This window comes from Saccharomycodes ludwigii, chromosome II (genome assembly GCF_020623625.1).
Source record: "Saccharomycodes ludwigii strain NBRC 1722 chromosome II, whole genome shotgun sequence".
In the NCBI taxonomy this organism is placed as follows: Eukaryota; Fungi; Ascomycota; class Saccharomycetes; order Saccharomycodales; family Saccharomycodaceae; genus Saccharomycodes; species Saccharomycodes ludwigii.
In genome coordinates, this window is record NC_060201.1 from 1,201,561 (window position 1) to 1,216,420 (window position 14,860).

The window sequence follows — 14,860 nt, forward strand, 5'->3', positions numbered from 1 at the left end:
ATAATTTTTTTTTTTTTTTTTTATTTTTTCAGTTTTTTAGTCGTTTCTTTTTTCGTCATTTTCAGTTTTTGCGATGGTAATTCTTTTTTTTTTATCTACCAAAAAAAATATTTATTTGATCTTTTTAATCTATCTGTTAAAAAATGAAAAAAATGAAAAAATAATCAAATAAAAAATTAAAAAATTAAAAAGAAAAACCATTCCTTCTTTAAAAATATCAAATGACTGACACATCATTAATCCATCCGTTTCAGGATATTGTGTGCAATAAAGATGGAACGTTATTATATGCTGTTGTGAAAAATATGGTTCAAGTTTATAAATTTAATGCTGAGAATTCCAAAGTTATTAAAATAGGTGAATGGAAAGATGAATTTGATTCTACTATTTTGATTAAAGAAAAAGTCATTAAAGAACAACAAAGACAAATCGAAAAGAATGGCACAGGTATCGATACTAATACCAACACCGCAGTGGGCACTAATACCAACAAGAAATTGAAAACTAATAACAAAGAAGCCAAAATACCAACACCAGGCACTGGAGCCCCACCAATTTACAGATATATTAGAAGTATGTTATTATCTCGTAATGAGAAAAAGTTGATCATTTGTACCGACTCAGACAAAGCCGCTGTAATTTTTAACATCAATTATGGCAATGATAATAATGTGTTAAGTTTGTTTAAAAGACAGCCATTTCCTAAACGACCAAGTGCAATTACCACTACTTTAGACGATAGAAAGTTATTATTAGCGGATAAGTTTGGTGATGTTTATGAAATCGATATGAATGATGAAAAAGTCCAAAGCTCAGAAACTTTAGAGCCTGTTTTAGGGCATGTTTCCATGTTAACTGATATTGGATTTCAAAAAGATAACGCCACAGACCAAAGTTTTGTAATCAGTTGTGATAGAGATGAACATATCAAAATATCACACTACCCTCAAACTTTTATAGTTAATAAATGGTTATTTGGCCATGAACAATTTATTTCCTCAATAGTATTACCGCAATGGAACAATGATTTATTATTCAGTGGTGGTGGTGATGATAATATTTTCTCTTGGAATTGGAAAACGGGGGAATTGTTGGATAAATTTAATTATTCTGAACTTATCTCTCCATATATAAACGAAAAGTTCCATTTGGCACCAGAAAGATTCCAAAATAACGAAAACAATTTGATTGAATATGCAGTTTCCAAAATAATTTCTTTTCCTAATCTACCGTATATTGCATTTTTTGTGGAAGCCACTAACTGCTTTTTTGTGCTAAAAGTGGATTGTTTTACCGGTAAGTTAACTTTTGTGCACAAAGTAGAAACAGAAACTAATGTTATTGCTATGACCAGTAGTGTTTCTTCTTTGGTAGTTTCGTTAGATACAATTGAAACCCCAAAAAGTTTTTTATTGAAATTTTACAACATAAATAAGAATGGGGTTATTGAAGAAGATGAATTAAAAGCCAATGAATTTGACTCATGTATCAAGGATCAAATTAAAGATAACCAAGTATTCAAAGTCGAAAATAAAGACAAGGATGTTTATCCCTTATATCATGTTTCCTCTTTAAGAAAACATGGTGAACATTAACGTGTGTAAGAATATAATCAATGTTACTTTTATTACTAAACTTTTTTTTTTTTTTTTTTTTAATATATATTTCCTCTTAAAAGTGATTTCGGACTATTAAATCCATTTCTGTACTCGGATTAACTACATAAAAAAAATATATTTCTATCTGTGCTGTTTACAAAAGTAAGAAAAAAAATCATGTTTAGATTGAAAAGTAACTCATGGTTATTTTTGCCCATTGATTATAATAGCTTAACCAAAATTATGTCTTTATAGAAAAGAAAAAAAAAAAAAAAAAAAAAAAATATAACCCTCTAAAAAGTATAATCTAACAATGAACTCCTATTCACAGTCAGAAAACAGTTCTTCCTTAAATTTTAATTTAGGCAAGACACACGCTTCAGACATTAAGGAAGAAGATTTTATAGATCACGTAATAATGTTACAAAAAGATATCGATTCAACATTTGCGAGATACAAAGCAATAAATAAAGAAATTAGAAAAGAGATTAAAGAATTCATAGACTTGAGAAAGTAGTCAAACATATATATATATATATATATATGAGTGAGTATGTTAACTTTTTTATGTATTCATTATACAAATAATAACTAAATAAATTCAATTATACAATGTTAAATTATGTTTTAAATGATCCAAATTGAATAAATGTTCTACTTAGATTGGAATTGACTACAGGTTCAATTTCCTTTAAATATTGGTTAACCTTATTGGTATCATTTTGAAAACAAAACTGTAAGCAGCTTTTAAAAACAGCATCTGATTGAGGATCCAATATATTTTGTAAAGTTTTTGTGAAAAATTGTATATCCAATACCATCTTTAACAACCCATCGGCAGAGATCCTTCCCTCAAAAGGTTTGAATAATTTAAACAAAAGTTCAGCGATAAATTGCTGTGCGTCAATTAAAACCTCTTGGCACATGTGTGGTGCAGCAGTTGAACAATCCTTATGCACTTGAACCAAAATCATTAGTGTTTCCAAAATGTAGTCACTAACTTTAAATGTTTTAGTGGTATATGTGGTCCAGTTGATACTGTTAAAAGAACTCTCTATTACACTTTTCAATGAATATCTTAGGTCAGATTTGTAATTAGCTAAAATTGAGCTATGCATCTTTTCTAAAATGGGGAAGACTTTTAGATTTTTTTGGGACAATTGAATATCAAAAGCTTCGTCAAATTTCTTTAATATAAAGGGGAATACTTCGTTTTTCAAAACCAATATATTATTCAAAGTTAACAACGTTTTCAGGTTTCTTGGATTGTCTTTGTTCTTTGCTGCATTCTTCAATATGCTTTCCAAAACGGTTTCTAAAGAATTAATCTGTTGAAGTTCAATCCCGGTCAACAGTGTTTTAGGAGGATAATTTACAATAGATACACCATTTATAACAGGTAGCTTTTCATATGCAAATACTAGATCTCTAACGGTTTTTATTGTCAGTAAATTGATATTACGAACAATCAGTGGAATTTTCGTACACTTTAATGCTGTTATTGTCGAATCATACCCCTTCCAATCTTCTAATTGGTCAAAATTAGCTAGATCTCTTAGTTTAGTAGAATTTATAGCACTGATGCACTGGCTTAAAACAGTATAATCTACTCTTTTCAATTTTTCAACACATTCAGAACTGATTTTTAATTGGCCTAATTCCGTAGTGAATCTGATAATAGGGTCGATAATTTTGGGTAAATATCTCAGACAACTTAAATTATTGCTAGAAGGTGGAACAAAATAGTCATTGTTATCTTCACTAGTAGAGAAAAAACTCGAGAGAATGTCAACCAATTTATCAATAAATTTTGAGCCTTCTTTAATAACGTCATGGATTTGATATTTTTCCAGTTTCAAATAAAACTCAAAATCAATAGAACCAGTGGAACCAGCTAAGATATTTTCTCTTTTTTTATCATTTAATAGCGATTGTTGATATGTGCCATCCAAAAAGTTCTTTACGTGTTCCCAAATATTTATAAATCTTTGTACAATCTGTTCAATGTTTAAAACGTATTTGATTATAAATAGCCACATCTCAATAATCATTGGGGAATCCACTAGTCCACGCTTTTGGAAATCCGCACTGTTAGAAAATTGCAAATAAAAAGATAAATGGGCCGCGGAGCCCTTGGACTTGATATTTCTTCTTAAAGTATCCAACTTAAACAACAACTTTTGGTTTGTTTTAATTAATTCTTCATGGATGTTTTCCAATCTACTGGAAATCCATGACATAATTGGATTTTGCCCAGATTTTAAATCTAATAGCGTAGATATCAATGGTAGAAAATCATCGGCTGTCTCCAGTTTCAACTTGTTTTCCATCAATTTATTCCACAAATACTGTCTATACTGAACCATTATGGCTTCGATTTCACCCCAAACCTTTTGTTCAACAGGTCCGATATTTTCCTTACTATTCATTCTACTAGAATCCTTAATGTTGTTGTTAGCGGTAACAGTATACTTGGTATTTTCCTTAGTCGTCTTATAATCAAACATTAAATTGGTATAATCTCCGTTATTCAAATGCTTTTTTAAAACATAAGGTAAATTGATTAAGGAAGTGTTGGCCTCCACATATTCAATTGTTTTACGAAAATTTTTCAATCTCTCGTTAGAATCAATTAAATGCTTCAAAAACATTGTACCCTCTCGGCTAGTTTCCGCGACTGCGACATCTAACGAGTCTAATTTCTTATCATCATTCTTGGAAAAATTTTCATAAATATGATCTAAGTTGTTTTTAGAACGAACATATCTGAAAAACTGTGATTGAACTAATTGTTTTAATTGGGCGCTTTGTTTCTGTAAAGAAACGTCTAAAGTATCTAAATCCCTTGTTAGATCGGCAAACGTATCTTGAGAATGAATGTTTTGCAAAAAAAGTTTGGAATTAAATCTTACACTATTTATGGAGTAAATCTGTGGATCTTTCACGGAAGTCAAAGCATTGGTTAGTGAGTTCCCATTCAAAGGATCTATATCATTGATATTAGTTATATTTTCACCTCTTTGCGAGGACATTAATTCATTTAAAATATCGTACGAGTTATCTTTGTTTACTTCAGCTGGGAATGAATATTGTTTTGAGTTAGAGTTAGAATCCCAAGAAACTGTAGGATCTAGTGAACTTAACCCATATGCATTTAATAGAGTAGTAGGGTCTATTTTGAAGGCATTTTTGTCGTCACTTTTTTGAGAATTCATTTTAATTCACCTTAACTTTTTTTTTTTTTTTTTTTTTTTTTTTTTTTTTTTGGTTTATTTATTTAAATTATAAACATGTTGTGTTTTTTTTTTTTTTTTTTTTTTTTTTTTTTTTTCTTAATTATCATTGAAATAATTTTTTTTATTTTTTTTTTATTTAGGGAGTAAATATATATATATATTATGCACTCGATAAGCCAATGTCCGTTATTTTCGGACTCGGTTTTCCATGAATTAAAATAAAAATTACAATGGTAAATAATAATAATGGTTATCTATATAAATCACCTATTAAGTATACATCTGTAAATAAATTATGACCTTTTAGAACCACGTACAGGTGGAATAGGCTTTGACTCTAATTTACTTTTCTTTTTAAACATTGGAGCATGTTGTAGCATATCTGGAACAACAATAAATCGAACATTAGATCCTCTAATAAACACATGGTCCATATGTGTTATTTGCTGATTATCTCTTCCTGTAACTATACAATCTTGTAATTGGATATTCATGTTATCTTCACTTTCTAATAATTTACCCTTATATGTTTCCCCATTTTCTAGTTCTAATGATACTATGTGACCTTGTGCTTCATTCAATAGTTTAATCGGTATGCTATTGCTACTCATTATTGTTATATATATATACAGTTTTATTATGAGTATAGTGAAAACCACAAATGGTATGTAATTGATTTTACATTAAAAATTTTATAGTTCAATTGTAGAAGTATTTAAAAGTAGCGGTTTATAATATTAATATAGAAAATATGGATGAGTTTTAAGATTATTATGTAAGAAAAAAAATAAAAAATAAAAAATAAAAAATAAAAAACAAATTACCGACGCCTCGGTCTTTGGCACAAGGGAATATTTTTTTTTTTTTTTTTTTTTTTTTTACTGCAAGTCTTACAATTTTAAACTTTATAAAGTATATCAAAAGCTGTTGACGTATTTTTATATCCTTCTTATAAAAACATCAAAAAAAGACTTAAAAGAATAAGGGCATCCCTTAAATAAAGATTCAAATATAACAAATGAAGATATCCTTAGAACAAGTTCAGTTTGAAGAAAACATTATATCAGGTCAAATATCCAATTTCAAAGTTATTCACAATGTAATGTATATCATCACTAATGCTGATTCTACTGTAGTCTTTATTATAAACCTAGATACCCCAGATAAAATTGAAAAATTAAAAGTCCCCGTCTTAAACAAGGAGGAAAAGATTACTAGAATGTGGGGTTTAAATGATACAAATGGGGGTGTTCTATTCAAAACTAACTTGGGTAGATATTTTAAGTATTTCGCTGCTGATGGGAAAACCTTTTCTTTAGAACTATTAAAGAAATTGAGTAAAAAAAGCAACTTTCATATAACTAGTGTTAATCCCTGCCATGACGGGAACTCTGTTTTACTAGGAACTAAAGAGGGGAAATTATATCAATATTTTATGGTTGAAGATAAATTAACCAAGCTTTATCAATTTGCCAATAGCAAAAGTATAGATGGAATATTATGCGATAAAGAAAATATCCTAGTTGTTTCTAACACATTTATTTGTAAATGGAGTAACGTGGATCTATTAAAACAAAAATTCACTGCACCTCACGAAACTGAGTATTTTGATAATGGTCCTAATAATAGGGGGGTTACTCGTCACAATACTTTTGCAACTTATAATATGTCCAAATTTGCATGGGTCACCAAAACGGGGGTTTTATTTGGGGATCTAACAGATAAATTGTCAAATATTAAAATTCTATTGAATTTGGAATTACCAAAAAATAATTCAAAAGATACTCCATGTGTTGTTTCTGCTGTGGGTATTACAGAGTTTTATTTATATCTTTTGGTTAATAAATCCCAAATAGTCATTGTTAATCAATTAACGAACAAAATAGTATTTCAAGAGGTTCTTTATTTTGAAAATGAGAAAATTATAGGTTTGGATATAGACGAAAATAACGGGACACCAACCTACTGGACTTATTCCAACAAAAATGTTTATGAAATAGTGATTAAAGAGGCATATACAAATCTCTGGGATATTTTGTGCGATTCGCATGAATATGAGAAAGCTTTGGGTTTGAATGATTTACCCCTTTTAATCAAACAAATGATTTATAAAAAAATGGGGAATTACTATTTAACGAAAGATCCTTTGAAGGCTGCAATTTCTTTTGCAAATTCAAATAGCGATTTCACATATGAAGCTTTAAAATTGGTGGATAATATTAACGCATTACAAGCGTTTCTTTTGCACCGTTTGAAAACGGCCAACTTGACAAAAGTTCAGAGGAAAATACACACTAGCTGGATCATTTGGAATTATTTACAGATGAACATCGATGATAATGACCATGACGACAAAACCCCAGAAACAGCAAAGCCTAATGAGCTTAGAAAGTTTTTGCTGGAAAACAAGGATAATATTGATTCTAAAACTGCGTATGAATTATTAAATTATCAAAATAAAAATTCTGATTTGCTTTTTTTTGCAAATTTGATTAAGGATTATATTTTTATACTAAATTACTGGATTAAAGAAGAGAATTGGTATAAAGCTTTGCAAACACTAGTTTTATTGGCAGAACCGAGCTATGTTTACCAATATGCTACAATATTATTATGTAAGTCGCCAGAATGCACAGTGACAACATGGATGCGACTATCGAATTTTATTCAAATAGACCAAGAAAAACTAATTCCTTCCATTCTATGCTATTTTTCAAATTTTTACTGTAAAGAAATTTGCACCTTTTCGGACACTGACAATCAGGGAGTAGTTATTAATCACGGATTAATATATTTAAAATGGGTTGTTACCTCTTTTATTTCTTCTCCTTCTGCTGCTAACAACAATAATGGTGTATTATCCACCACTGCTAATAAAACAATGAGTCCACTGATATACAACACCATTTTATATATGATGATACTTGATAACAAAACAAACGATGAGCATGAGATCATAGAGTTTATGTCAAAGTATCCTAATAAGTACGATACTTTTTTCATTTTGGGTTTAAGCTTGAAATTTAAAAAATTTGAAACGGCAATATATCTTTACACCGAATTAACTATGTTTGATGAAGCGGTTAATTTAGCATTGAATAAAAATATGCTAATATGTGCAAAAGATGTAGCGAGGAAAAGCGATGAATCGAAAACCAAGAAACTCTGGTTAAAAATAGCACGCGCAACTTTGTTAAACATAGACAATGGGAACCCTGTGGCCAGCAACAGCAGCAATGTTTCCAGCAAATCTACAATGGTTAATGGTGCACAAGCCGAAGGTATTAATTCTTCGACAACAGCAACGACAACAAGTCTTGGCACAGGCACAAAGTCCGTTACTGCCGTGAAAGTAACTTCTAATGGTAGTATTGCCACTACCGTCAGTAGTATTTCCGCTGCAGACAGTAGTAAAGATGTTAAGCAAATCATAAGTGATCTAATTGTTGACTCTGCTGGGGTTTTAACCATTAAGGATCTTTTACCTCTTTTCGATGATATTACTACGATAGCCAATATTAAAGATGAGTTCATTAAAAGTGTAAACCAACACGCAGAATTGATGAAGGAAATATCTCAAGAAATTACCGATTTAGTGAGGATCAAAAAAAATATTTTACAAGATATTGAAGCATTTCAAGATAGATATGTTAAAATTGAAGCTGGTTCCCACTGTGACAGTTGTCATGAATTGTTACAGAATAAAAAATTTTACGTTTTCCCCTGTGGACATAATTTCCATCTCAATTGTTTGGTTAAACTTATTCTAAAAGGTGGTGATTATATTTTGAAAAGTAAATTAGAGAATCTTGAAAGGAAAAGAAAATTGAATTCTGGATTTAATAAAAAAATTATTAAAGATTTGGATGAGCTGCTATCAACTAAATGTCCATTATGTAGTGATATCAATATTAACAACATTGATGAGTCATTATTTTATTCTTTACCTAATTATAATCCAGAGGATAAAAATAAAGTAGAAAGCGATTGGTGTTTATAGGGGAGAAAAGTCAGATGATCCAAAGTGAACTTTGTATATATCACGTGTACTTGTGTGTAAAATAATTATGACGTATATATATATATATATATATTTTTTCTTCTAGCGTTTATTGTTTCGGGTTTATCATATTATCGTATTTCGGACTTGTAACAAAAAAAAGAAAAAAAAAAAGTATAAAAGGGCCAAAAACATAAAATCCGTTTAAATATCATTTTTTTTTTTTTTTTTTTTTTTCTCAAGTACAAAACAATTAGTGTATAACGTCAGCAAAAGAAATCTTCAGTGTTTGGTAATATATATAAAAAAGGAAAAGAAAAAAAAGTATTGAACATGGATTCAGGTATTATAGGAGATGCACCATTAGGTAATGATGATATGAATGAATTTGATGATAATATTGAGGGACCGATAGATGGAATGATTGTACGAACTGCTGAAAAAAATGAATTGGTTGTAGATGATTTAAGTGATGAAGACGTTGATGGTGAAAGCAACGATAATGCCACTGATGAAAGTGATGATGATGATGAAAGTGATGAAGAAGAAGAAGGATATGAAAATTTAAACGAGTCAGTAGGAAAAGATGGTAAAAAGAAAAGAAATTCTGAAAAAAGGAAAAAGAGGTCTCTAAAGCAAAAGAAAAGAAAAATTCGTTTAGAGGATGGAAGTGAGAATATTTTCCAATTGCCTGAATTTTCAAGAAAAGATAAAACATTAAAGGAAATACTAGATTTAATGGAAGATAATCCACCAATTATACCGGATGCCGTTATAGATTATTTCTTACTGAAGAATGGTATGGATTTGAAAGATGTCAAAGTTAAAAGATTATTAGCACTAGCCACTCAAAAATTTGTTAGTGATATAGCTACCGATGCCTACGAATACTCTAGGATAAGGTCTGGTTTGGCTGTATCTAATGCGAATAATGGTCAAACAAAAGCAAGACAATTATTATTGGGGCAACAGCAACAGCAACAAAATTTACCGTCAGCTGGCAACAACACGACATCTACCGCAACAACTAACACACCTTCAACTAGCTCTGTTCCATCACAACTACAAAATGATAAAAGTAAAGTTGTTTTGACAGTTAATGATTTAAGTAGTGCAGTTTCAGAATATGGGTTAAATATTTCTAGACCCGATTTTTATCGTTAAATAAAGATAAAGTATTTTTTTTTTTTTTTTTTTCTTTAGTTATGTGTACGCCTGTATATGTATATATTTGTCTGTGTAATTTTTGGTATACTTGGTTGATATCTATTAGCAACTAGGGGGGAAATAGAAACAAAGATGTTTTGATACAATAACAGTGATGAATAATTAAAATAAGCTTGACTACACGAATATCTTTGACGTTTCCACAATTTGACCAGACGATGGAATGGCATGTCACAGATATTTTCAGTATGTGTTGGTTTTTATTTGTTAATTTTTTATTCGTCGAATGTGACAAGTGTTTTTGCGAAAACAATTTAAAAAAATTCCAGAAGGCTCCAGAAAAAAAGAATTTGACGTTTTTGGAAAAGGCTTTCATTTTTAAACTTTTGCTTTACACTCAACAAATCATTTTCCTTGTGTGTACTTGCTGCCGTACACAGTGCAGTGCCATTGTTAACCAATCTTTTCAGATGTTGAACTTTTGTAATACCAAAAATAACTATCTATAACTAATATATATATTATATATATATATATATGATAAAAAAGAAAAAAAAAAAAAAAAAATTACAGACATATAACACTTTCTTCCTTCAGATTTCCCCTTTTTTTAAGAAATAAGAAAAATAAAATAAAATAAAAATAAAACAAAACAAAAGAAATTAAAAATTAAAAGAAAATGGTTGTGGATTATTCTAAATGGGATAAAATAGAGCTATCTGACGATTCAGATATTGAAGTGCATCCAAACGTTGATAAAGCTTCATTCGTCAGATGGAAACAGCAAAGTGTTCATGAACAAAGAGCTAAGAGAAACCAAGATATTAAAACCTTAGAAGCTCAAATTCACATGTATCAGCATTTAAATAAAAGAGTTGATACTATGCTACAAAACGGTAATGTCAAAGATTTTAGTGATTTGAATGAGGTAACAAGGTTTTTAAACTCTAATTTTGATAAAACTGAGAATAGTGAGGGCGAATTTGTTGATAAAGATATCCCCACCTATAATGAAATGGTAGAAGATTTAATTGAACAATTGAAGCGAGAGTTGGTTAATGAAAAGCAAGATCCAACTAATGGAAATTTGGTAAAAGACAAACTAATACAACATAGAGCCAAAATAGACGAAGTTACTGTTGAAGGTCGCAAAAAATTAGATCAACTATATAAGGAAAAAGCATTGCACATTTCTTCCGATGATATACATACGGGATTTGACAGCAGTTTTATCAATAAAAAGCAAGGTACTCAAGATGCTTTAAAAAAGAACAACATAAGTAGTTCACCAACGACTGCTACTGTTTCTAAAAGCGAATTGCCATCGACTATCAAACACTTTATTGATTATAAGGATGATGTTATGAAATTAGATGATCGGACTAAGAAATTGGGTGAAATTCCGGTTCATGCTCTGAAAGAGTCGCAGACTTACCTACTAAATAATATGGAAATATTATCTGAGCAACAAAAAGATGCATTGGTCATGACCTCCTTTGAAGCCGAATTGAAAGGTGACCATGACAAAGCCTATCAGATTGTCTTTCAATCCGAATTGATGTCTTATATCATAGAAGTTTATACTTTGAAACAGATTCCTTATTTGCATACTACCCAAATGGCTGATGTTATTCGTATGTTTTTTGAGAAAGTGTTTTATTCCACCAAAAATGATATGGGGAAACAGTCATTTTTATCGGCTGTTGAATCAAGATTTGAGCATATTAAAACTCGGTGTAAGATTATTAAGGAAGAAGATAATAAGGAGACCAAAGGTGCTTCAGATGAGCAAGAGGGCGTTGAAACGATTCAATTGAAATCTTTGGACGAGTCTAGCGAGCTAGTGGTCAACTTACCCAATTTGGACAATCCAGCTAATGAGGAAGAGAAAAAAATAGTTGAGTTATTTAAAAGTTTACCTCCTAGCATGCAAAAAGCCGTCAAGAGTGGAAGTTTAGATGAAATTAATAAGGTTTTTGCCGATATGTCAATTGATGAAGCTGAACATATTCTAAGTATATTCGATGAGGCCAATATTATCGGGGTTGCTGCATTATTAGAAGATGAAAAGGAATTTGATACTCTAAAGGAAGAATATAATACTTCAAAATTAAATGACCTATCTCTATCAGAAGAACCAACTGGAAGCAAGCCTGTAACTAAGTCTATTGAGGATGAGGTTGATTAGATCTATCAACCCGTATATACATATATATATATATGTGTTTTTGCTTATTTATTTTTAAGTATATAGCTAATAAATAATAGTGGCAATGAATTAAAATGATAGCCCATGCTCTAATTCGTTTATTTTTTTTTAATTTTTTATTTATTATTTTTTTTTTTTTTTAAAAATTTTTTTTTTCCATCTAACAAAAGTCATAGGTATTGAAAGATCTTCTGGACCAAGAATCTACATTCCATTTATAAATACCAAAGCTTGTGCCAATAAGTAGGGAACTTCCATTCCCATTTTGAACCCAATCAATACCACTTATATCATTATCTTCACTAATAATAATGTTACCCCTTGAATAAAATCCAGCCTGTAAAGAATTTGATCCATATGAAAGGGGGTCGGACAAAAAGGACGAAGATGAGGAATTAGATGATGAAGATGTAGATGATGAAAGTATTGCGTTGTCAATAGTTGAAGTTTCATTGTGGGAGTTGTCAACTGGTGCAGTAATATGATCGTCACCAATATTATTATTATCATGTTCTCGAATTTGGTGCCCCTCAACAACATTTACTTTTCTTTTCTTTTTCGGTTCACTCATAATGTTGCATGGGCCACTAGATTTCAGCTGGCTAGTGGCAACCACATTTAGATCCAACTGTTCTGGTTCAATAATGGTATATTCATCTTTCTCGTTAGAATTTTCATAACCACCACTGTTGTTCTCCCTAGCGGCACTGTTGTCATCGTTATAATTCCTCTCTAATGGATTTAAAAAATCAGGCCCGGTGTTATAGTATCCAAATGTACGATGCAAATAGTGCAATTTATCTTTGTTGTGAAAAGTTATTACCCTTGGTTTTAAAATATTATAGTTATTATCCTCCAGTCCAGCATTTTCAAGGATGCTATTTCTAGCATGGCCATAAGTTACGTTGGCTTCACCACGGATGCTTTCATTTACTGCTATTGAGCCTGTGTTTGAATAATTAGGTACTTCCAACGGATTCATTTCGGGAAATTTAACTTTATCCGCAAATTTGATGACCAGATGATTATTAAAATTTCTTGTGTCAATAACATGCACCCGACTTGCATGTTCAGATATGAATAACAAATCGTCTAATCCACCACTATATTTACAGCATCTAAATGAGCCCGCTTGGTTTTTAGGTCTTGAAGTTGATATTATATGTATTGGTCTGTTCATTTTCCTTGTATCATAGATCAAACAAACACCATTTTGGAAAATTGTGGAAAACTGATAATCTGTCTGACTAAAGCTTGTAGAAAATCCGTGGTCTCCCTTTATGGACTCAAAAATGTCAATTTTATCTGAATATGAATTATCGTTTATAGCATATCTTGGAACTCTATTAAACTGGTTACTGTTGGTGTTACTCGAACTAGTGTTTATCGCAGAGGAGGGTGAATATACCGAAAAAAACTCACCGCATAGAGCACTGGATCTATGGTACAAAGCAAATTTATTGGAATCCCCACTAACAGCCATCATTTTCCCATCATGACTTAATTTACAACTATTCAAGGGGAATTTCAAATCTGAATAAGTATTTAGTAATGTTACCCTACTGTTGCTCACATCACAATGGTACAAGTGTGAGTCATTATTACAACTGAAAATTTCATATTTTCCGCTGCAGCCATCTGAGCTAATTTCTATATCGTTATTAATATATTGACCAATCTTATAGGTGGAAGTCTTGATACTCTCAGTACTAGATATATCCGGTGTGATAGAAATCAACCCCTTCCAATTATTGCCATTTGTAGTGTTGTCGTTGATGGTATTATTTGGTACAACACTTTCAAATGAATCTAGTAAATTGGACAAATTTTGATTTCTCCTTCTCCTTATTCTTTCTAATAGGGATTCATCTTCTAATGAATAAACTCCACCACAAACCAAAATATTGCTGTTTTCCCTAAAACATTTTGGTTTAAAGGGTAAGATGACTTTATCTTCATAAAAAGACGAATTGGAAGAAGCAGTATCTTGAGTATCATATGAAGCAGCAGTATTTAAAGCCCTGATAGAATTTTCAAAGCAATACAATATTTGATCGTCTTTGTAGCCTTTTACTAGATCACGCAATTGCCAATGATTTATAGTAACCCTTACATCGTATAAAGATAGCTTTTTAGATAGAAAATTTTTGTAAACGCTTTGATTGTATTCATCTATATTTTTACTATTGTTATTATTTTTAGATTGTAGTTCTATCCCACGGCGACGGCGTAAGGATCTTAAAGAATTAACACTTTGTGTGATGGTCATGATATTAATGGGGCCTGTATGTATATGTGGTTTTATATTTATAGTTAGTCAGAATAAGTTATATATATATATATATATGAGTATGTAGAAATGTATTGATTTGTTTTTTAGCTTTTTTTGCTGTTGGGTATATAAAAGGATATTATCAGGCAATTAAATTAGTATCGATGTGCAGAAGATTTGTGTCAAATGGTATTAAAAAATAAAATAGAAGAAAGTAAGAAAATAAATAGATAAATAAAAGGATATAAAGATTGACTTCCCACTCCCCCCTGTCCCCCTTTTTTTTTTTTTTTTTTATTATTATTTCTTTTCTTGAGTCACCCACCACACCACATTGTACGCCACTCGCCGGATACCGGCAACCCGCCTTAAAAATGC

General features: G+C 30.5%; 8 protein-coding genes across 8 annotated transcripts; 5 read left to right on the forward strand and 3 right to left on the reverse strand.

The window, feature by feature from the left end:
- Window positions 1-221: 221 nt before the first annotated feature.
- Window positions 222-1,595, forward strand: TRM82 (Trm82p; the record flags this gene model as incomplete). Its single annotated transcript, XM_046080602.1, has 1 exon — window positions 222-1,595. The coding sequence occupies one exon, from the start codon at window positions 222-224 to the stop codon at window positions 1,593-1,595; it is 1,374 nt and encodes a 457-aa protein (XP_045935942.1).
- A 316-nt stretch (window positions 1,596-1,911) lies between these two features.
- SCDLUD_001798 (uncharacterized protein) lies at window positions 1,912-2,115 on the forward strand (the record flags this gene model as incomplete). Its single annotated transcript, XM_046076932.1, has 1 exon — window positions 1,912-2,115. One exon carries the CDS (start codon window positions 1,912-1,914, stop codon window positions 2,113-2,115), a length of 204 nt encoding a protein of 67 aa, XP_045935943.1.
- A 103-nt stretch (window positions 2,116-2,218) lies between these two features.
- SEC5 (exocyst subunit SEC5) lies at window positions 2,219-4,813 on the reverse strand (the record flags this gene model as incomplete). Its single annotated transcript, XM_046080603.1, has 1 exon — window positions 2,219-4,813. The coding sequence occupies one exon, from the start codon at window positions 4,811-4,813 to the stop codon at window positions 2,219-2,221; it is 2,595 nt and encodes an 864-aa protein (XP_045935944.1).
- A 314-nt stretch (window positions 4,814-5,127) lies between these two features.
- SMD3 (mRNA splicing protein SMD3) lies at window positions 5,128-5,445 on the reverse strand (the record flags this gene model as incomplete). The annotated part of the gene is made up of 1 exon (XM_046080604.1): window positions 5,128-5,445. One exon carries the CDS (start codon window positions 5,443-5,445, stop codon window positions 5,128-5,130), a length of 318 nt encoding a protein of 105 aa, XP_045935945.1.
- A 407-nt stretch (window positions 5,446-5,852) lies between these two features.
- Window positions 5,853-8,834, forward strand: PEP3 (tethering complex subunit PEP3; the record flags this gene model as incomplete). The annotated part of the gene is made up of 1 exon (XM_046080605.1): window positions 5,853-8,834. One exon carries the CDS (start codon window positions 5,853-5,855, stop codon window positions 8,832-8,834), a length of 2,982 nt encoding a protein of 993 aa, XP_045935946.1.
- A 333-nt stretch (window positions 8,835-9,167) lies between these two features.
- On the forward strand, window positions 9,168-9,998 carry TAF10 (Taf10p; the record flags this gene model as incomplete). Its single annotated transcript, XM_046076988.1, has 1 exon — window positions 9,168-9,998. The coding sequence occupies one exon, from the start codon at window positions 9,168-9,170 to the stop codon at window positions 9,996-9,998; it is 831 nt and encodes a 276-aa protein (XP_045935947.1).
- A 682-nt stretch (window positions 9,999-10,680) lies between these two features.
- Window positions 10,681-12,189, forward strand: CDC37 (Hsp90 co-chaperone CDC37; the record flags this gene model as incomplete). Its single annotated transcript, XM_046080606.1, has 1 exon — window positions 10,681-12,189. The coding sequence occupies one exon, from the start codon at window positions 10,681-10,683 to the stop codon at window positions 12,187-12,189; it is 1,509 nt and encodes a 502-aa protein (XP_045935948.1).
- A 181-nt stretch (window positions 12,190-12,370) lies between these two features.
- Window positions 12,371-14,479, reverse strand: GID11 (Gid11p; the record flags this gene model as incomplete). The annotated part of the gene is made up of 1 exon (XM_046080607.1): window positions 12,371-14,479. One exon carries the CDS (start codon window positions 14,477-14,479, stop codon window positions 12,371-12,373), a length of 2,109 nt encoding a protein of 702 aa, XP_045935949.1.
- Between the last annotated feature and the right edge of the window lie 381 nt (window positions 14,480-14,860).